The 22,976-nt window shown below is 44.0% G+C and overlaps 1 protein-coding gene across 2 annotated transcripts in view; it reads right to left on the reverse strand.

Moving 5' to 3' along the window:
• Positions 1-22,976, reverse strand: part of TGFBR3 (transforming growth factor beta receptor 3) — a 486,836-nt gene that overhangs the window by 119,690 nt on the left and 344,170 nt on the right. For both annotated transcript variants that reach the window (XM_069641782.1, XM_069641781.1), the window contains exons 10-11: positions 19,762-19,905; positions 19,487-19,663 (exon numbers count right to left, since the gene is read on the reverse strand). In XM_069641782.1, the coding sequence (XP_069497883.1) occupies positions 19,487-19,663; positions 19,762-19,905 (321 nt within the window). The remainder of the gene's footprint in view (positions 1-19,486; positions 19,664-19,761; positions 19,906-22,976) is intronic.

Here is a 22,976-nt window from a genome sequence, read left to right on the forward strand (position 1 = left end):
AATAAGAGGGGTTTCCTTGCCTCAAAGAATCATCTAAGGAGTCTGTCAGGATGTCCAAAGAAAAATTCCACCATCGTATCAAACTTATTTCCATATTTCCTACCCTTATACTAGCAACGCAAACTAAGATGGATGGTGATCTTCTTCTGCACGTGAGATTCAAAGTTCTTTTCCAGCTCATAAAACAATGTTCAAATGGTGCAAAAACAAACTTCCAAAGGATGTGCAACCTTGCGCCAAAATGTTGTCGGATCCTCACAATTCCAAGAGAATGCCTCCGATCTCTTGACTTGGTACAGAGTTCACAAACACCAAGGGGAATGTTTCCCTTCCCTTGGTTTCTCTTCAGCTTCTTCAAGGTGCCAAGAAAATGCCTCCTTTCTCTTGGCTTGGTACAGGGTTCAGAAACACCAAGGGAGGTGCTTCCCTTGCCGTGGTTTCTTTCCAGCTGCTCACACCTGGTTCACTAACCTGCCAGGTACTGCGACTATGAAGATTTCCAATGATTTAATCTTCATATGGCTGAGAGTCCCAGATTTGTCTTTCTGACTTAAATTTTGTCTTCTTCTATACTTGGTATACTCCTCTCCCAAATATCATAGAACTTTGGCGTATCCAAAATCGCCCTATCACCTCTGCCAGGGTCCCAGACCCTGTCTTCTGGGTTTTGCAAAGCTTTTGGGTTCTCCACTAACTTCTTGGGACCCCTGCCCTTCCGTCAACCAGCGTACCATTTTTCCCAGTCTGCGATGGTTTCGGGTCTTTCTGGGCATTTGTGGTCTGCCATGGGGCTTCCCTGACCTTTGTGGTCATTCTGCAGGTCTGCGGCGTCTCCACAGTCTAAATCATCCTCTGGGGAATGCAATGTTTTCCTCTCACATTTTGCAGTCCCCTGTGACACCAGGAGCTTCTACTTTCTGCTTTGTTGAGCGGTCCTTCTGCTCTGAACCCGCTCCAATTCTGGTTGTTTCTCGCCTTGTCATCTCAGTCAGCCTTCTGCCTTCTCCCAGATCACTGATTGCTCTCACAGTTTCTCCAGGGAGAGCTCAACGCAATTCCCAGTCCTTCCTCCATTTTTATACACTGTTGTACTTCAGATTGTCCAGATTGACTAGACCACGCAGTATTTTGCATTACTCCACGCCTCTTCTTCGTCTTAATTTTCTAGTTACAGTGTTCACAGGGGTAGTCGCTATTCTCCCACGTTTCAGTGTATGGTAAGGAATTGGCATTTCCTCCTTACAATAATATATAGAGGAGGGAGGGCCTGGGTTATCCTGAATAGGGTAAGAGGATAAGGGAGTGTGTAAAGGGGTATTTACATACATTGTTCTGCCTGTAATGCGTCCCTGTTTCCATGAGGGATTTCCTCACCCACGTGATCCTCCCATGGTGCACCACCTGCAGGGGGACTAATGGACTGTGGCTGCACTACTCTGGTCCCATTTCAGGAGTCCCCCCTATGGGAGAAGGGACAAGATCCAAGGACTCGTTACACCACCCATTAACTGCCCGAGGTATCAGTTTTCTGGGAGTTAATGGCTTAATTGGAGCTGTAAATGTGCCACTGTCTTCAGCCACCTGATTTATAAGCAGTGTGTGCATCCTTCACTGAAGTCCTGTTAATAAAAAGTCAGTTTTGTCTTGTTTATAAGTATTCGATAGGCATTTGCCAGTGCCAAACACTGCTATTATATACCCAGGTACTCACACCATTTTGCAGCAGCCAGTTAGGAGCATTATTGCAGTGCCTGGCAAATGCCTATCCCATGCCTACACAAACGCCAAACTGTTGCGATTGTCTGTGATTGTTTGTACTCAGGAATTTAATTAGTCAGGAGTACTAAGAGTCATGATTATTAACATACTTAACCTGGCATTATCTTGCACCACCCTACCAAATCAGATTCCTTACTTATTGAAGATTTAGCTAGTAGTACTATGATCTACTGGATTTGTAAATTGAACAAACAGCAGTACTTCAACAAACTGTTCACTAGCACTATAACACTGACAATAGTTGTCTGTCAGGAATTAAGTTAATGTGCCTCATTACGAGTACGGCGGTAGGGGGTTAACGGCACCGGTAAGGATGCCGGTGCCATTAACCCCCTACTGCCGCATTCCAAGGTCCCTTAGCGGGTCCCACTAAGGCCGGCTGGTTTTATCAGCCGCACTTAGCGGGAACAGCTAAGGGAACCAGGGAGCTAATAAAGGAACCTGCTATTTGCGGGCCCGTTATTAGCTCCTTCCCCATTCCCATTGAGCCCTATGGGGGCTTGATTGGGAATGGGGAATGGTTTTCAGAATGGGGACTTACCAGGTCCTCCAAGGTTGGAATGACCCGGTAAGTCCCCATTCCGACTACCCGGGCACGGGTTTGGAGGCAGCCATGGCGTTAATAGCACCATGGCTACCTCCAAACTCATAATGAGGCCCAATGTATCCTAGAAGCCAATCCGGTAGATTTCAAATCGCCCATCCACAGTTTGCCTGGAGGAGAACCCTGTAGCTGCACAGTAGGGTAATATATTCAAAACAGAAGTCAAAGGTATTCTACATCTAACCATTCCAGGTGTGGATGTCTGTCCTTCTCTTTGCCCCGCCGCAAAGTGATTAAAAAATATGTTGCTTATAATGAAACACTGTAGGCATCAAAACTGTTCGCATTGGGCAACTGGATTAGGATGCAATCTCGGTAGCCTCAATCCGCATTGTAGGAATCAATGTCTGCCTTATTCTGAAGTTTGACAGATTTTGAAGGAACTTTTGGGTTGATATCACTTAGAACCCCTGCAACCTGATTAAATGCAAAAATTTGCACTGTCGCATTGGTGTGCCATAGAACAGAGACTTCGGGTTCCTCAACTCCGTTTGTTTAATTAGGAAAGTATATAGAAGTGTTCACAAACCGCCACCTTCTTTCCTTTCTCTCCCACGCCCTTACCTCACAGTTGGGATTGATCCCCGTTATTACACTTCCAGTAATGATCAAGAGAAATAAAGTTGGGTAAGAAATCTTTTCTCACATTACAGCACACTTAGCATGAGTTTGTTCAATCACAACCACTCTCCAATTATTGATTTCTAATGTGTTTTCCCTTTTTTTCCTTTTGACTTTTCCAAACCTAAACATCCATCCCTTATCCCCTACCCTCTCTCTCTGTGAATGGGAAACTGAAATGGAAATGCATACGTTTAAAAATGCCATTTGCTTTTGTTTTCTTCTCAATAATGTTTGATTGAATTACTTAACTTTCTTTTCTGGATATTCCGTTTTACCTTGATTTTTACGAGGTGGTTTGGTACATGGGGATTGGATGGTGCATTTATTATTTTCACTTATGATGGGTCATAATTAGATAAGCCCTGATTTGAGAAAGGCACCTTGCCGAAAACACGTGTAATCCATAGGGCAGAACAATTAAACTTCCTTATCACACAACAGCAATTGCACTTAGTCGCCAGCATAATTATTTTCTGGCGCAGTAATAAGGTGTGACCACAGCAGCCTGGTTTCCTTATTCTGAAGTTTAACACCTCTGATGCAACTGTAGGCAAGGATCTGCATCAATATTATCCCTGTTCACCATGAACTGGACTGAGGAGTCAGCTACTAACACCAGGCAGTTTTGCAGCAACAAGTGGCTCTCCAGACATTTTGGGCTACAACTCCAATGTTCCTTCACCATTGACTATTGTGGCTATGGTTGATGGGAATTGTAGTCCAAAACATTTGGAAAGCCAAAGGTTGCAGACCCCTAGTCTAGTGGAGTTAGTTGTAGAAGATGGAGAACTGTTCTAGATCTCCCTACTGGTGACACAGACCTCTGCCGAGGAAATCTGAAGCTCAATTGTGCAACATTCATTGCAGGAGGGCTCCATCTAGGTAACAACTGAGAGTATATCAAGATAAAAAGCCTTGATAGATACTCCTCGGGTTCGCATTGGGAGAAAAAATCTGAACTGAAGACCACAGGAAATGGAGAAGGAGTCATCATCTGACAATAGAGCATACAATAGTTCCTTGAGCGACACAACATGAGAGGCAGATGTTCAGAGACGTGTGTAAGCACAACACTCTATTTTGAAATTCCTGAGCAAAACCAAGGACTAACTCAGGCGATGCAGTACTATATTCCATTTCTAAACTGTAGAGTGTGGCAGATGACAGAGGAGAGCAAGCCAAGCCCACCAAAGGTGAAACCTGGCCGGAACCCATACAGCAGAGTTAAAGGTGTTCAGTGGTGTATGTAAGAGAACATCATAATGTGTGCTCAAATCCAATTAACCATATCAGTATACAGTAAGCCACATTACCTCTGTGTATGAGTAATCAGGTCCTTGCTGGAAAAGGAGCTATCCCCATGTCTCTACAAACTGTATACAGATGAAGCAATACATCTAGAGAGCGTTTATCAAATCTAGTAGACTTATCAGCTGAACCTGGAGTTTGGCATATATTACCACACCAAATACAGGCTAATTACTAAGGGGTTGCTAATAATAATTTGATGATTTAAATAGCACTTCATGCTGGACTCCTCCAGATTATAAGCACTTTAAAAACTGGTTCATTTATTATTGCTAACTCGTGATGTTCAATTAATCAAAATCTGGAGGTTGCTAGTTTGAGTCTGCCCAACTTGGATATTGAACCCATGGAACACGGCACCCAAGGAAATACATTGAGCTTAGACTACCCGCCCGGCATACCCTGAATCATTACAAAAATTGAAACCAACTTCTCAATGTATTGTCCTTACCCAGTCTGTTCTGGACCTCTGCCGACGCAGACACCATTTTGTCCTATGAACCTGACTGGAGCTCCCAGTGGCAGGAAGGAACAAGGCTACATTATTATTATTATTATTATTATTATTATTATTATTATTATTATTATTATTATTATTATGTTATTTATTGAGTGCAGACATAGCTTTGAGAAGCAATGGTACGCTTTACAATCATATTTGGAAGAACCAATTTGGGAGGAGTGGGGATTTAACAACAGGCGAAGGAGGGAACTTGTCAGCAATGGGTCTACGAGTACCCAGGGAAGGAACAGTGGGGTTCAGAACACCCAATCTAAGATATGGTGGGGAGTGACTGGTGTATGGACCTAGGTTTTAGGGAAGAGCCATTCCTTGAAAAGGAGGGTCTTGAGCTCCTTCCTGAAATGTAGAAGCAAGGGGACGAGTCCAAGGTTGATGGGGAGGAGGTTCCAAAGTATTGGGGCTTAGATTAGGGAGGTAGCCTGGGGACTTCAGGGTTACAGGCTTGTTGATTATGCAACCAGTGAAGTTCATTAAGGGCTGGGATGAAGTGGTCCAATTTGCAGAGTTCTTTGATGAGTCATGCTGCATCATGCAGGACACATGTCAGGAGAGCCAGGGTAGTCGCTGGAAGGTCTTCCAAGAGGGCATTGCCACCATCTAGCGGGTGGGGAGAGGGGTGGACCACGGCTTGGACAGTAGATCTGAAGCTGTTTTCTGGGAGGAAGGGTTTGTTTTTTCGCAGGAGGGAACGTTGGTATTAAGCTGTTTCTGTCTTCCTTGCTATGTGCTTCTTGAAGGAGAGGTGTCTGCCGATGTCAAACCCAAGGGACTTGGTGCAGGTGGCCAACTGGGGCGTGAAGACCTCGAGATCCAAAGCAAGCAGAGCCAGGTCTGGATGTCCGGGTGTTTGGTGTTGAGGGGTTTAGCTTCAGGTAAGCACTGAATATCCACAACTGGATCAATGAGAGGCAGGCCTTGAGCCTGTGGATGTCTTCGATGGAGGATATCTTGAGGTAGAGATGTGTGTCATCTACATATTGGTGGATGTTGTGTGGCGCATGGAGGGTTCCAAGCTGTTCCATGTAAAGATTGAATATAACGGGGGAGAGGTGGATCCTTGCAGGACTCCTTAGGAAATGGATAGTGAAATATTGATGCTCACCAGATTTAGGTAAGAGTACTCTTGCTTATTTATATAAGGCAAGACATCTAACAGCAACCACCAGCTCCAGTCAGCTCTGCTCCAGGTCCCAACTCCTTGGTTCCAACATAAACATTTCACCCCCCATGTTCCAGAACCGTTAGGAACCAAAAGGTAAGAGATGCACAGCACAGCATAAGAATACATAATACAACAGGTAGAGTTGGTGATCTGGAGGAATCCACTTGTACAAACTAGTGTCAATTAGCAACGTACGTTTTGAACCAGCTGAGGACGATGTTACTGTTCCTCATGTGGCGATGTGAGTGTCTGGTGGTCTGCTGTGTCAAATGCCGCTGAGAGGTCAAGAAGAACCAGGAGGCATGGATGGCCATCATCAAAGATTTTAAGGGCACTGTTGATCACCTTGATGGTAGCTGTGTCTGTGCTGCACCTGGGTCTGAAGCCAGTTCAGTAGGACTGAAGGAGGTTGTTGGCTCCGATGTGTTGGAAGAGTTGCTCTCTGCCTCCACCATCCAGTGGCACCTGGCACTCGGCAATGTGGTCAGCTGATGTGTGCCAGAGGGTGTGGGCAGAAAAGTGTGTAGATGAGGAGATACAGTGATGTGGGTTCCACATTGGTAGCACAGATTCTCCTCAAACTCTATAGCAAACTTGATTTTGTGAATCAAGTGTGATAGTGTTCGTTGCTACAGCACTTTTGCATGGTTGCTATGCAAAAGAGAAGCACAGCCGGCACGTATTTGCTTAATATAGAGTTCAACCTCACAGTATGCGAGTTTATAAATGCCTGAATAGGCACACTTGCATGCCTTCGCATGCACTGCTTTGAAAAGGAGTGTCAATCTGTAATCAGGGCCTCAGTCTTTTTTGGTCCAGACTAATAACAATACCACTCAGCTCAGCCGCTCTTTTTCAATCCCTTATGTGGTCTATCTGCAAATATTCCAAATATCAAAAACATTTATGATTTATGAAAGCCAAAGCTGATCACCATATTTAAAAAACTCCAGTTTTAATGACGATTTCAGGAAAAATAAAATAAGATACTTGTTGCTTTGAATGCAGCAACAACATCCTTCCCAGAATGCCACATTTCATATGTTTTTCCTATTGGGATGTGCTGCATTATGGAGCCAATTCATGAGTGTGTATTATCCGCAATAATGTCCAATCGCTTTGCACATTTTCCAAGGTTGACAAAGATGTCTTTGTAATGGAAGAGCATTCTCCTTTGTATGTCTAGTCCTGCCCCGCTTCTGCGGGATCGGCCAACATGGAAAGACTGTTCCTCACATTTTTGTGTACGGCAGTTGTGAGTAATTTAAAAGCAAGCAGATTTACCTTTCAAAAAGATGGACCATGTGTTATAAGCCCATGATGCCGACGTTTCAACTCATTTCTATTCCATCCAATTGCTTTCTACCGTAACCTTTCACACGTGCCAATGTAGTAAATGACTTCCAAAAGCGCAATAAAATAGCACACCCGTATTTTCCTAAAATCCAGAAATTGCCCATAGTCAGGCAATTTTAGCAGTTTATTTTGATATAACTGACTACTTTTGAATCTATGCTGTTTTCTGCCTATCACCTGTTCTCACTCCTTCCAGACAACCTCTATTAAAGACTAACCAAGTTAGTCTTTAATAGAGGTGAGCCGCGACCAATCTGAATGCTCAGCGTAATCCCCGTTTGTTTCTGACTTACCTTGGGTCAGGTTGGCCATGGAATATGCCCCAGCGGCTCTCGCACTCTTTGGCTTCCTGAAGCTTTCCTCCTCCCAGCCTGTGCCAGTCCACCATGACATTGCACTCTCACTTTAGAGAAAGAGCCTGGATTAATTTCCATTGCAGCCATATCATATCCATGCTTTCGTTATGGGACACATGTTAACGCTCCAAGAATACAGCATCCTGAGCAAGGATGTACTTCCTAAAATGAAAGTATTGCACACAGGCTAAACAGCTGGGTGCTACTAGACTTGAAGCATTCCTTAGCAGATTATGCCGGCTGGTAAAGGCAACAGAGACTGCACTAAAGGCGCAAGCAAGCTTGGCGTGCCTCTAGTATAACCGGCATGGCTATAGTAATGGACTCTAAAACTCCTACAACCACACACCGGTAGTAGTAAAGCAATCGACCAGGCCCAACTCCCCTTAGCGTGGGGGTCGATAAGCAGGACTGTGTCTAGGGCGAGTAAGACTCTGAATGAAAATTACTGTAATTAATCTAGGCATTACTCTGTCGTCCCTCTTGCTCATTCCAGTCCTCAGTCATTGAGGGCTTATCAAGCTGTGTGTGACTGGGTACTGTGAGAACCCTGAGGGTTCCCCCCCACCCCCATCTACTTCCCCGGGATCCTTGGTGCAGATGGCCAGGGAAAGGCCATTGCTTCTGGATCCTAGCCCCTGGCGGTGGACAAGCAAGGGAGGATTACCAGGATAGAGGGTCGTTGGGGATTGGAGATGGGATACCTTTAGGTAAGGCATGGTATTCCACATCCTCCTTGCTGAAGGAAACCCCTATCCTAGAAGTAGTTATGGGATTTTGTGCATCATGCTCCGTTTCCCCTGACATTATGGGTAATTATATGACCTTTCCTCTTTATTTCCCTCTTGGAATACATAACAGTATTGAGAAGAGAAAGAAACAACTGAGGGTTATGAACAGTACATACTTTCCACCCTCTAGTACTTAGACGAGGAAGAGGCAATTGAGAGTAATAGACAACAGGTACTCTCACCACCGTGGTACTGGGACGAACAAGATGAGAGGTCAGGCACATCCCTGTAATTCGAGCTAGGCAGCCTTTAGTGAAAAACACCTGCAGCCCATCACCGGACAACAGGTGTATAAGTGGTGGAATGCTATCCCAGAACCACCAAAACACCAGCTGCCCTCTAGCTCTGAAGCCATATGTAAATTGGACGTGATAATCTGAACAGAAGAGACTTCAAGCTGGCCTGGAGAATGACATCACTGTGGGGTGGGAGCAAGACCTGACCCTTTAAATGAACTCCTCACCCTAAGAGTGCAGTGTCTGTTATTTAGGATGTTTACAGACATTGTTCATTGTGTGTCTTTCGTGTTGTACAAGAGGTGCCAATGGATTGAGTCTGCCACCTTTTGTGGTACAAACACTTGATCTACAGCGTGGCTCCTTACAAGATGGCCAACAGGCCAGAAGCTCATCTATGTCTCCCCCATGCCTAAGTAAGAAACGCTCTTTGTATCTCCATCCATCAAGACATTTGTATCTCCATCCATCCCCGATGACCACTACAGTACACAGTACACTGCTTTCTTCCCTTTGGATGATGTTCTGCTTTTTTAGGGTGTTGCCTTTAGTTTACATCTGTGATCTAGGGTTGAGTTTTTGTCACTGAGGGTTATCAAGTGCAAACACAAACTTGGTCTCTGCAAAGAGTGATCTCTGTGGAATAATGCCAGGCTTCTCTTCTCCCTATCTGCTCTGAAACTGGCTATTACCAGTGCCTGCCCCTTCACCTTATGCTGCTGCTCTGCCTCCTTTGATTACAAGGTAAGGCTGGACTTATTTATTTATTTGGATTTATAAAGCACCCAGCGGCCTTAGGCATTGTGGCGCTGTTAACAGAATATTCAACTTAGTACAGGTGGTTCCGTGGTTACAAGGGAACAGTTGGGAGGAAAGGCAGGCAAGGTAATTGAGAGTTAGTTGAACAACTTTGTTTTCATATGTACAAGGGAACAGTTGGGAGGAAAGGTAGGCAAGGCAATCGAGAGTTAGTTGAACAACTTTGTTTTCAGTGATTTCTAGTAGAGAGGGATTGTTCGCTTCTCAGATTGGGCGGTAGCAAGTTCCATGCTTTGGGGACTAGAAATTCAAAGCTGGATCCATTTGGTTCCACTGTACAAACACCTAGAATATAGAAGAAGCAGGAACGTTTTGTGATAAATGAGTGATTCTGAAAGGCCATCGGACCTGGGGCAGAATCAGTCTCAAGCCAATTTGTGCTTCAGAAGCATCTAATATCTCATGCCTGACTGCTCTGGTATCGCAACCTACATACACACTTTGTTCATGCATAAGCACAGAACATACATATCTGCCATAAACACCCTTCACTCTCTCTTCTTTACGACTGGCAATGAACATGCATGGTACAATCTCCTATTTGGGAGGTTCATGATGTTAGGCAGAAAGGTTGTTCTTTTTGTGTTTTTATAAACTTGACCCGGCCATTGAGCAAGATTAAGTATGCCTTTTCCTGATCAAAACATATTCCTTGGGAGTGTTTCTAAATATTGTCACATAATCCATTCCACAAGATGGTTGCTAGGTACGTCAATACTCGCTGGAGCTCCTGGGCCCAGACCAGTTTCGACTATTGATCCATTCACTGCTATCATTGCTATTTTGCTAGATTCCACTTTTATCCTTGTGTTTCTGTCTGGTTGGTCCCTTTGTTGGCCTTGTGCATGCCCCTTGTGCCCGGACAGAGGCCTAGGAGCTTTCTTGGACAGCGACCCTGATCAGCTCTCTGGTTTATTTATTTATTTGTTGGATGCTGGGATTCTCTCCATGTCAGAGTGTACTTCAGCTGAAGCAGGAAGGAAGTACTGGGATGGGATGGGAAATTGGATGGAATTGCAGAGATGCTAGTACACCTTTTTGGATGCCAGGTGAGGCATGGTGGGTGTTTGAAGGCGGGGGCAACCGCAGAGATACTTAACTTGGATATCTGTGTTTCAGGGGGCTGGCTTTGAATTATAGTTTTAGCGTTCACTCATATTTTGATAGAAAACCTGTTAAGTCCCTGAGTGAAGACCAGGGAGGGAAAGGGTAGTGTGCATTTGATTATCTGTGGGATGTGAGCTCCCTGGGTGAATGGGTGACTCAAGTTTTGACTCAAGTTTTGACTGCAGGAACATTTTGTTGCCTGCCTGCCTGCAGTTTGCAGAGTGGAGTCTTCCTTTTGAGTGAAAGCTTGCTAGGTCTTTTGCTGGGGGGGGGGGCGTGGGGTAGTTCTGTGGGGTCTGAGGTGGCCTTATGAAAAGGGGTGGAGATGTGAGAAAAGACTAGCAGGTCACGTGGGATTTCGGGTTTGAGGGAGTCGATTCTGAAGTGTCCGATAGGTGGGTCTGCTTGATTATAGAAGGCATGGATTAAGGTGACCTGATGTGTTTGCTGCAAGGGTAGGATTTATTCCAGAGGATTGGGGACTGTGCTACATGTGAAAGTACGTGTTTTGCACCTGATTATCAGTGCATGGGCGTCAGGAGGCATAGCACCTCAGCAAAACTTTCTAGGGGTCAGAGCCCCAGAAGTCAGGAGACCCTTTGAGAAGGGGCATGTGGCTGACAGGGTAGAAATGAAGGAATGCAGATCTTTGGCGGGGCCCAGCAATGTCTTCTATTTTACAGTTCTTTGCACTATGATGCATTCAGCTCCCACTTGGGCCGGAGTAGGATGGGCCTTGGCCAAGGGGGTGATTGGGCTGTGGAGTCATAAGGTGGTCAGGGGTGAGATTGTCAAGGATTGATGAAGCGGCTACAAGATGGATCCTCTAACTTGGGGGAATTTGGGCTGGCTTCAGGGCTCATTATACCTTGAGGACTGATGCCTCCAAAGCAGACACACTGTCTCTTCTTTTGATCTTTTGCCAGTGAAGTCGTCTTGCGGTGAGCAACTGGGAGGGACATCATACCTACGTGTCCTTGTCAGCTGAACCTCTCTGAAGAAAGCATTCTAGGGGGAGTTGGAGTCATATTTTTGAGGCCTTAATAAATTTGAACTATTGACTTTTGTATAGATGGCACTTTAGGGGAGGCTTGGGTGGATTCCGTAGCAGCAGGCTGTTTTGCTTGTCAGAGGTACATTTCTATTAGCGGAGACCAGGGGTCTTCTCGCATGTCAAGCCCCTAGATCTCTCTCGGGGCCCTTTTCACTTTTTCTCTTCCCTGCAGCTCTAGCAACAGGTAGTCTGCTTGGAGGGCATCTTGCTCTGGTATTGTTCCATTCACTGGACCTTCCCTTGGAATGCCTCTCCCCTCCAGATCCACCAGCAGAACATGGAGGAAGGGGGCCAGGGGCAGAATCTTCAGCTAAGACCTATGACTACATTTGAAATCTTGTATTGTGTTCATATATCTGCATAACACTGTTTCATCAGTTTGCCATTATGCAACTCTGCACACCTTTCATTTTTAGATCAGACCTGACTTGGCTGTGTATCAATTTTCATGTGTGAACTAGCTCTGTTTCAACCTTTGACCTTCCAACTTCTTGTAGTTCACCTTGCCAGATCTTGCCAGACCTTGCTAGATCTGCATGTGTTGGTGACATTTCCAGCCCTGGCTGCCTCTCTCATCCCACTCACTTTTCAGGCTGGTTTTGGGTACTGGTGGTTTGTGTCTCCATTTGCAGAGGGGAACTGACTTGGGGGGAGAAGGGGTCTACAAGCATTACTGCTTGCGCCGTTTGTTGGTCCATTTGATTTCTGTCCTTAGCAACCATGACTGCAACAGGTTGGATGTTTTGGCTGATTGGTTCCCCAGGTCGGAGGCACTGTTATGATGTTATGGGCATGGCAGGGTCTGGGCTTTCTCTTTAGCTTTTCTTGGATCACTGTCCAAGCATTCTGGGTGGATCACTGCAAATGGGTGGCTTGGAAAGGGTGAGAAGCAAAGGGTACTTTACCAACTTGCGACATTGGGTCAATTCACAGGAACATGCATAACAATCATAGACATCATTTAGGTGCTCATTATTGAACCTGTTATATGGCATGCATTCTACTATAGGATTCATGCAACAAAACATCTACCCTTGCCTCACCCCATGCGGCCATTCACATTTCACACAGTCTATCATTGGTGTGGCTGCTCTTGCATTATCAACAAAAAACCCTAAGACAGAAACAGCTTGCAGCCCCCACCTATGTAAAAAGGGTGGAAAGAATACCCTATATCACTTTATCCTGTGATGTATCACGGACAAACCTTATAGTGTTCAGAGAATGTGTGTGTTTGTATTTTAATGCATGGATAATAATATCAAAAATACACATCAGAAATCCAAAATATGACATGCATATTAAAACAAGGCGGTATCATTGATCAATACGATGTAGTTCAAAATATAGATAAACCCATTGATGTGTGTATTCACAACAGTTCCTAGCATCGATATACAATTACTTGTGTGACTGAAAATATTCACTCCTATTCTTATAAATCTTCCAATAAGAGAAAAGTGCTTTCTTAGTGACTGTCCAGCTGAGCCCCTGGCCGCTTGGCTTAGAAGTTCCAGAATGACTTTGCTGGTTTGTGTTTAGTCAGAGATATGAATTGCAGTCTCAGACAACAAAAGGCTCCACACTATAATAATTTGTTTTTTTTATATAGCGCTTTACACAAGACATATTAACATATACAACAGGGATCATTTGAGCACATCTCAAATCCACCACGCAGGCATGCACTACAATGTATACTATTGTATATTAAACCTGCCCTCAAGTAAAGTCTCATCTATCTATTCATTTATATTATATTTATATTTTGTATGTATATTTATGTACCTGTAACTACGAGACCTCACTGTCGCATGTAAACCAACTTAAACTAAAGCTCTGCTAAATATTCATGTAACAGTGCCTCGATGCCCCTGGGCTGTAAGTGCGCTATACAAATGCAAAATAAAAAATAAAATAAATCTACAGACACTTTTAAAAGTACTCTTAACTTTCTACACAATTCTTTCACAATCCAAGCGTATTCTAGCATCTTGCACCAAAGGTTAAAAAAACATGACCCCTTTCCAATTTTATGTCTCCCCTGTTTGTCTTTTAAATATTATCCCTTTTTCCTTAACTCGCAGATTTGTGTCTGGAAACTCCAGGTGGGTGCATACTATGTCACTTTTTTAACAAGCCAAAGCGCCCTGAGGCTTCTATGGTGGTGATTTTGGTGCAGTATAAAACCTTGGTTACATAACAGATAATCCCAAAATCCCTAGGCTAGACCAAGAAGCCATTCTGACAATTCTTCAATTAGTGTCTACATTGTCTCATCAAGGAGCTAGGTGTACACATGATGGCATCGTGTCTAAGAGGACATCTGAGGATTCCAATGCCAGACACACTGATATATGAAACTGTTTTAATATCTGATTGAATGAGATCATCCTTTCAGAGGATAGAAAGACTGCTGTTTGGCTTGGGCTTTAACCGGCCCGAAGAACATGATTGTACTGGTGGGACATTTTGTTTTTTTCATATTTTTGTACATCATGTTGCCTTATCAGCACTTGAGAATGTAAGAAGATAGGTGACAAATGTCTCTCTGGCAGGTCTCTGGTCATGCCTGCCAGTGAATACTAGGAGCAGATACTAGGAGCAGATACTAGGAGCAGATGGGTAATTCAATTTCCTGAAAAGGTGGAGGTCTCTCGGTTAAGTATGGATGTGAATAATGTTGAATCCACCATTGGATGATATGACCTTCTCCTGCAAAATGGTGGGAGGGAATTGTGAACTTTTTTGACGTTTTAGAAGAGCCTTCCCAGGTGCAGATTTGTCATGATGAACCCAGCAGCAAATATTTTTTTCAGGTACATATTAGCTCCAGGAAAGGATAACTTAGGACACAGGAGTACTAGGAAAACTAAATGTAAGTGCCTTCTTTCAAGTGAGCTGCCGTTGTGTGCTCCTTTGGAGTCCTTAACATATTCTGACCCAGCCTAGTCCTAAGGAGTCTTTGGCAAGAATGTTTTGCAAGTATCATAACTACTGGTGTCATGATCAGATGGTAAAAAGTGAAACCATACATCATGGCAATCTCTAATGGAAATTGTCAGGAGCACAAAGGACAGGGCTTGAAAGGTATGTTTTTAAGGCCTCTGCCCTTTGGAGAACTGAAATATAAAACTGCCAAAATAAATGAACACAACAACTTTTTCCGGGTAGTGAACACAAATTCACACCACAGAACACCAGCGTATTTTAAATTGCTGGACATATGCAATGATGGAGAATTTTTATCTGAAACCTAATCAAGGATGATTCTGGGGTGCCCTTTCTCTCAAACAGTGCGCAAAGCCTTTGTCTTAAAATGTTAAATACGTTTAAGGTGATTCTGGATCGATCAACCAGTTCACAGGGGTCTGCAATCCATTCACTGGAGAACTGTAAACTAAAATCAAAAATAGAGCTGACAATTATTCGAGCTAAACATGTGCTTAAGAGAGATTGGACTTACTGCAAAATCAATCTCCTCCCCTCCTGGGGTTGGAAAACTGAATCAAAGAGGGACAACACTGGGATAAATGAGGTCTCAGAAAACACAGAAAGGCAGATTCTCATTTATAAAGATGTATCAGCTTATCTTGAAATCTTCACAGATCACTTGAAGATACTCTTGTCCAACCTTGGTATCATTTGTTGCTACAATCCTAGTTCCAACCACTTTCAGAGATAGCAACAGGACACATTATGACAATAAAGGAGAGTCTGAATTAACTAAGCATTCCAAGAGCAGTTGGTAAGGACGATTCATTTTTGTTCCTTACTATTCATGATTTGTTGGTAAATTAAATTGAAGAGGCAGCAACACTGATTGTTTGACTTAAATAATTTGATAGCTACTAGTTCATATGTACTGTGGTGAATCATAATGTGTTTGTAAAACACCAAAAATAAATGTTCATGACAAAACACTAGTTCAGTTGCTTTGTACCGTGTTAGCCAAGGGTTGAATAGAATGTTGATCTAGAAGAAAACAATGAGTTGATACCTTAATTAGTCTAACAAAGGCATTTATTTTGCATATTTGCAGGCTTTCGTGGAATGTCGCCTCTTCCTCATGCAGGATGAAATGAAGCATTTGAAAAACATCACAGCATAGAAATGGAATATATTATCATCCTGAAGAAACATATTGTATTTGTAAGTAATTATGTGCTAGGATTTTGATTGATTTTGTTAGGATTTAATTGCACGCTTGTGACATTGTGCCATATGTGTGAGTATGTATATGTAATTACTTGAATCGGAAAGATGATATCAATTAGTAATGAGAATTTGTTGAAATGATCACGTTGTTCTAATTATGTGCTTGTCGGCTGCTCCTGTAACGGTTATTGGGATAGCTCTTATATTTGAAGGCCATGTCAAAGTAAACCCAGTTTTTAGAGATCCTGGAAAAATGTAGTAGTCCACCAACTTCGACGTCCCCTCAATACATGGAATCAATCAGACCAAAATAATTGGTTTTTACCACAAGCAAGGGTACTGAAACTGTTTCTTAATTAAACATCTCGGACACTTTTTTTTAGATTTAAGGTGGAAGTAATTAAACCATGCGTGTTCTGCTGGACCATCAATCAGCAAAGCTGTGACGTAATATGACATGCCATGTTAGGGAATTAGCTACAAGTGATTGCCACAGCATCGCCATCCCACTTAAATGGTTACATTATTTTAGGGCAATATATTTATCGGACTCTGCACCCTCTTGCAGGATGTAACCAGGGATCAACTATCTCCATCGTATTCAAGGTATACAACACGCACTATCCCGTTACTACCATGTATGTTTCTTTAGTGGAGCGAATCTAGAATGTGGTGCAGTTGTCTGTGGAGGACCCCCAGGAATACTGTTATTCATTGCCAGGAATATTTTGGAGCGGTGGCTCCAGATCGTTAATTAAAAGTCGACCAGACGGCTGCAATTGTTTATACATTAACTACCCATTGAAATCCATCACACAATTCCAGAAGATGGAAACAAAATGCGCGCAGCATGACGAGACTAACAGCCAAGTTAAAAGCAGAGGAACCCACGACTTTCACTGTGTGTTCCGTCCTGTGACTCTCAGGCAAAATCAGTCACACAATTGAAGACTGTGTGCGCCACACATCAGTGCCTCAACAGAGATACCTTTACACCTGAAAGCAAATAACAGGTCCTGCACACCCACCCAGGATCGTTCATCTGGAGACCTAGCAGTAACGTCTGTACAAATATAACTGCTTAAAGTGCCTTTGGCTGTGAAAAGGGAGGAGTTTATAATAGCGCAGACCATCAGCATATTGCGGCATGGAATATTTTGCGACATACAAAATGCACGTTTTGCAGCACAAAACATTTTTATTGCATTTTTGCCTCATTACGAGGCCCGCAAAAATAACACAATAAATGCAACTTCACGCTGCAAAATCCTGGAAGGTCTCAACAGGAAAGATAGATCAGTTTCAAAATGAGCTGTGCAAAACAAAAGAGTATGGCATTTCACTTCTTGCAAATGATACATTCCTCATGTATTCTCTGAGAAAACAGAAAGGTTTCTTTAAAGAATTCATCCCTGCTGTCCTCCCAACCCACTGAACCTTTCTTACTTGTTCCCATTTTATACTTCCTTCTTTAGCATGTGGGTTCTACCCCTGTACTGTGACTCTTAACGTTCACCTTTCCCCTCCCCACAATTACGTTTCAGCCTCAAGTGGGCCTCAACACGAGTCTGGCGGTAACCCTTAAATGCGGCGGTAGTGCTATTACCGCCGCATTTAAGGGTCCAGCAGATCATGGCTTTGGCGGATTTCCCCCCCAACTCTGAGCTGGGGGGAAATCCGCTGCAAATTTGCCGATTTTCGGCGCGATTACCGCCGGTGGCAATAGCGCGAATTTTCCCCATTGGGCCCAATGGGGAATGAGGAATTCCTTAATGGGCCCAATGGGGAATGGGAAATAACCCTTCCGCCAAACCCGTGATCCGGCACTAATAGCGCGGAGGGTTTGGCGGTAGGGCTATTAGCGCCGGCGTTACCGCCCAACTCGTGATGAGGCCTTCCCGAAAGTCTGCCTCAATTCTCTTCCTCGTCGCCTTCCTTAAATTCTCCTTCGGCCCTCTATGAAGATGTATTTGTCTATTTTGTAACACTAAATATTTCGATTGTTTTGGGTCCCTGGGTGCTTCCTATGAATCTGCGCACTGCTCTTAGCCCCAGTGCATTGTCATAAGGCATGCTCACTCCTTACCACTCGTCTGCGCTGTACGTAAACATATTTTGAACGCATAAGTATTAACAATTGACGCATCAGAAATAGTCTTTCTTATCCCATGTTAATGAACCTTAAAGTGCTGAAGAATGTTATAGGGGCACATGCCTTGTTAATCTGATGACACTTGCGAAAGAAGAGATGGAGGCTGTGTGATGAACCAAAGGAAGCCGAGGTAAGGGTAAGTGAGTGGGGGCTCACGGGGAGATGGACTTTGCAGGCAACAGACGTAAAGGGGGGGAGCAGAGGACCACAAGTTAGCAAACCATTTTTCAACCAGATTAATGGCAGTCAATAAAACTAAAATCATTTTTGGGTACATATTTTCAGACTAGTTTTTGCCTGCTAATTTAAGTCAGATGAGGGACAAGCTAATACGTGGCCTTGGGTTTTCAGTAGCAGGCCCAATGTCATGTTATCCCTTTCCACCTATTTTAGATGATTCAACAACTGACCCAAGTTGAGAAAGATGTTGTCATGAACCTGCTGTGTTACTGCTACCCTTCATCAATCCTCCTAGTCAAAGCAAGGTAATTGAATTCATTTTATGGGTTATAGAGAGTGACCTGGCCTCAGGAGAGAATGACAAAGTTAGGTATACAAGGAACTAAAAAGCCTTGAATTGTCTCCATTGCATGTCCCATCTTTTCTCAAAGATGGCTCTGTCCTTTGACTTGAGGCTCTTAGATTTGAAGGAATGGCCAAGCATCATGACTATCGTGTCCCTAGTCGCACAACGACAGGCAATGGGCCTCCATGCCAGGGCCTGCCAGTTTCCTAGAAAAAGGACCTCAAATCTGAAATGATGTTCTATTTATGCTGTGAAAATCCCTATGCAGTCTTGTAAGGTAAGCCAAGGTCCAAAAATAAATACAACCTTTTCAAATCGATAGCAACATTTTACTTAGAGCGCAATTAATCCCAACCTGGGTAGATAAAGTGCAGCAGCTTGACACAGAGATGATGAGCATCACAGAGCAGGCTGCTCCTCGACAATGCCAAGACAAATTGACAACAGGAAATAAACAGCCTATATACAGAGCTGACATACATGGAAGAGGAAGACCAAGCATGCACCCAGCAACCCTCTGGAAATCTTTTGATTATCAGACATGCTGTTTTCGTCTCTTAGCATTTAGGTTTGCCTAAACTTTCACAATAAAAAGGCATCCAGCATGTAAGAAACCAAAAGCTATTCACAGAGTATCGACAAAACGCGCAACTTGCTTTTTCAAGGAATCATCAATTCATTCATCATTAGCAGTAGAGATAATGGTATTACTACAGCAGAAATGGTACAAGCTGCAAGACCCTGATGAACTTACATCAACAAGATCATTTTAAAAATCAAGCACTTTCACCTCCAAAGAGTACAAGACTCCCCATGAAATACAATCTCTAGCAATTGGTGGTGGTTGCCTGGGGCAGTTAAATGGTTCTTCTGACAGCATAAAAGCTCTACTCAAGCAAAATCAACATTGGGAGTCAAGTCAGTGCATTACCTCTACGTAAATCAGTCCGTTCTCAGCCACGGAGAAGAGCCCTTGCGAAGGAGTCAGAAAGAGGACTGTCTTGTAGAGCTCCATATTGAAAGTGACAGTTGAGATGTGCGTTTCAGGAAACACGAAAAGGAAAGGATCAAAATCAGTTTTCTTCTCTTGCGGCAACGTGCAATTAAACTAAAACCAAAGAGAGTAATGGACACAATCACTACACATTTCATCAGCAAAGTAAATCCGTAAGCTCAAAGCAACAGTAGAATAAAAAAAACTCATACCACCACAATTTCAGGTCTCCTAAAAAATGGGAAGCCTGAGTCGGTCTCATCAGTATCGCCTGGGAATCCATTGTCTCCCGACTCGGTGTCTTCATAGTCGCCAGGCCAACCACTTCCATCGACAACGGGGAACGGTATCGTGATCTGTCCATTACAAGAAATGAAGTGTCAGTGCTGTTTATTAATTTCGGGCAAGCAGGAGTGTTTCATTGATTGATGTTTCCACAGACAGAATAAATGCGTGGGCAGTTTATGCAGATGACTTTGGTACAGTAAACTCAATGTATGTAGATGCAAAGTGTGCCATTTTTACGCCATTTTATCCTTAAATGTAAAAACACAGCACAGTGCTCCACACTAGGGGTGCATTCTTTGTGATGCTGAACAAACCTAAGCGCAATCGCAACATGCTTCCTAGAACCCCAAACCCAGTGTGCATCAAGAAACACCAGGGGTGAGGAGAGAAATGCCTGTCAAGGGGATCCTTTAACCGAAAGAACTTCTTAACATTGAAGACAGCATAAAGAAGATCATTGTGTCTTTCAGAGAGGACCCGGGTGAAGTCAGGTCATGCACGTTCCTGCATGGGATGGAACAGAGGCAACATTCAACGCGCGTCAAGGAATACTGCACGCCGGGGCTTTTCAGGCGGACCAGCAGAGCAGGGGCCACACCATCCGGCTACGACCTATTCTAAGTTTACATCTGCTCACTTGTGAATTGCAGGCCGCAGGGTCCTAAAATGCAAACCACTGCTCGCAACATAATTATTTACATGTCATCTTGCTGATCTACAATATTTTCCCAGTTTATAGTCCCCGACTGTGTTGCCTCTCATACATGAGGGTTGAAGTTATTTGTATGTCTCTGATGAATGAGAAGAACAGAGCTAAATTAAGATTAGGAACCGCCACTAAAAATCAGAAATGGCAAGGGCTTTTTGGAGCCCCATACTCATCGGTGAGTTGCAACCTGAACGCGTATGCCTTCAGTTCCTTGGGGAACATCACTTCTGTCAATGCTAAGAAGGGCAAGATCACCCAATAGCACTTTACTAAGTAAAATGGCTGCCATTTGGAGGCAATCACTAATCCCATGATGATAGTAGCAGCCCATGTACACTCTTGTGCAACCTCTGCAATTAGTAATTACTAATCTGCGCAAAGCGAGCAGGACTTCAGGGCTTGCTAGTTTTAGTAACCATTTTTGCGTTCGTTAACCATCAATGCCTAAAGTGATTCTACAGCCTAACAAGAACAAAGAACGCATACCGTCACTTCATGTAACTTCATTCAGTCATCAATGGGGCTCCAATGGTCATGTGATGTCTCTAATGCTCCCCCAATGATTTTGGAGAAATGACACCTCTGCTGATTCTTTGCAATTGTCAAGTAGGGTTTAGCACGCAAGGTGAATTAGCTCTGCGAATGATGTAAAAGTTGGAACTTAAAAGAAACATATCCCTTATCCACTGACCGAACTGCACAGTACTGCCCAGTGGTGTTGTACCATTCATTACACGTCAGTAATATTGCACCGCGAGACATACTCAGCAGAGCATGATGCCCTGTCAAAGCAGTGACATGAGCTCCTTATTCCATTGAGGAGCACATTTCGGGAGAAATGTAAAATCGACCGAAACCATCTTGGTGTAATCCACCATCATGTATAAGTGGTATTCCAGCTGTCCTCAAGCCACCAACAGCTTTGTTTGTAGAGCCTGAAGAAGGAATATGCCACCTCAATTATGAGCCAAAAATAGAGCCTGTGCACTGAGCAGCAGGCAAGTGCTGTTGCAAGAGAACACACGCAAAAGGAAAGAATCAAAGGAACAACAGGGTTAGGAACAGATGGGCAGGGGGTTAAGTGACGTACATGAGGGGTATGGTGGACCTGTAAAGTGTAGTGGCAGGGGCAGTTTGCACAAGGGTTCAAAGACATAAATATGAGCATGTGTAGTTTAGTCAACTAGTCATGGCGATTGATGGAGGTTTCTGGGATGCTAACCAAGGGGTGCCAAGGTGGGAGTCCACAGACAAGTGCTAGGGTGGAGGAATCCCAAGGGTGGGATGTAAGGCCGTCAGGTGGTGGACTCGCAAGGGCAGTGCTGAAGGATGGAAGGGGGCTGGTAGCGACTCGGTAGAGGGCCTGCTAGCCTACAAGGTTCATAAAGGACCAGGCTGCTAGTCTCTGTGACAGTGGGATGATCAGCAGGGAAGGGAAAGAGGGAACGAGGTAGAGAAGAGCAGAGTCTTGAGAAATTTCCGGAACTCGAGGAGGTCCGGCTCAGTTTGAGAGAGCAGGGAGGAAGACTGGGCAGGGGCAGACTGAAGAGGCTGCCTGAGAGTTTTGCTCCTGAGCCCACAGGGGCGCTCAAGGCGGCACCATGCATCACAAAAACGTCTTATGTAATGAGGAATTAATCATCCTTTATTGACTGTGCAACATAACAACATGGAGGATGGCAGTGAACATTTCAGATAGATTTTCCAAAAAACCCATTTCTTGTTAATGTAAATAATTACCTGGACTATCACTCTTGAAGATGCCACCTTCGAACATATATGTTTATGTTTATTGAATTAGCGCTTTACGCCAAAGCGCTTTACAGGGTAACAACAAGATACAAAATTGAAAGAAGCTTTTTTACAAACGTGAAACAAACCAGAAGTTCAGTAGATGGAACAATTTACTCAAGGGGAGGGGAGGAGGAGGGAGGGATAGGAGGAGGAAGGTTAAGGGGTATGAGAGTTAAGTTCGAGGTCAGCGGGGTCGGAGAAGGGCGTAGGAGGGAGTGGGGGGTGGAAGTACCCCAGGTGGCCTCCTACGCCTCCTGGTAGCAGTGTCCACCCACACACACCTTTTTTGATGCAGTCCCTTATGGCATGGGGAGCTATGTCTACTGCCTTTGGCACTGGACTGCCCAACTGGAGAAGCCAAAATGCCCAATATGGCTTCAAAGATGAATGCTTGGACGATTGCCAAGAGCCACGTGAGAAAAGGACTCCAGGAGCCTCGCCATCCTCTCCACCAGTATGTGAGGCAAAAGTGGGTTCTAGTTCAGATCCCCCCACTTTCTCTGCCAAAAAGCCACAGCCAGGAACAATCTATTTACAAAGGCCCGATGTAAAAGGTTGTTGACGAGTGACTACCACTTGGTCGGATGTCAAACAGCAGACTACAATATGTACACATAGGCAGCACTTGAAAATGCT

Source organism: Ambystoma mexicanum, chromosome 1q, assembly GCF_040938575.1.
Source record: "Ambystoma mexicanum isolate Mex_15411 chromosome 1q, UKY_AmexF1_1, whole genome shotgun sequence".
Lineage (NCBI taxonomy): Eukaryota > Metazoa > Chordata > Amphibia > Caudata > Ambystomatidae > Ambystoma > Ambystoma mexicanum.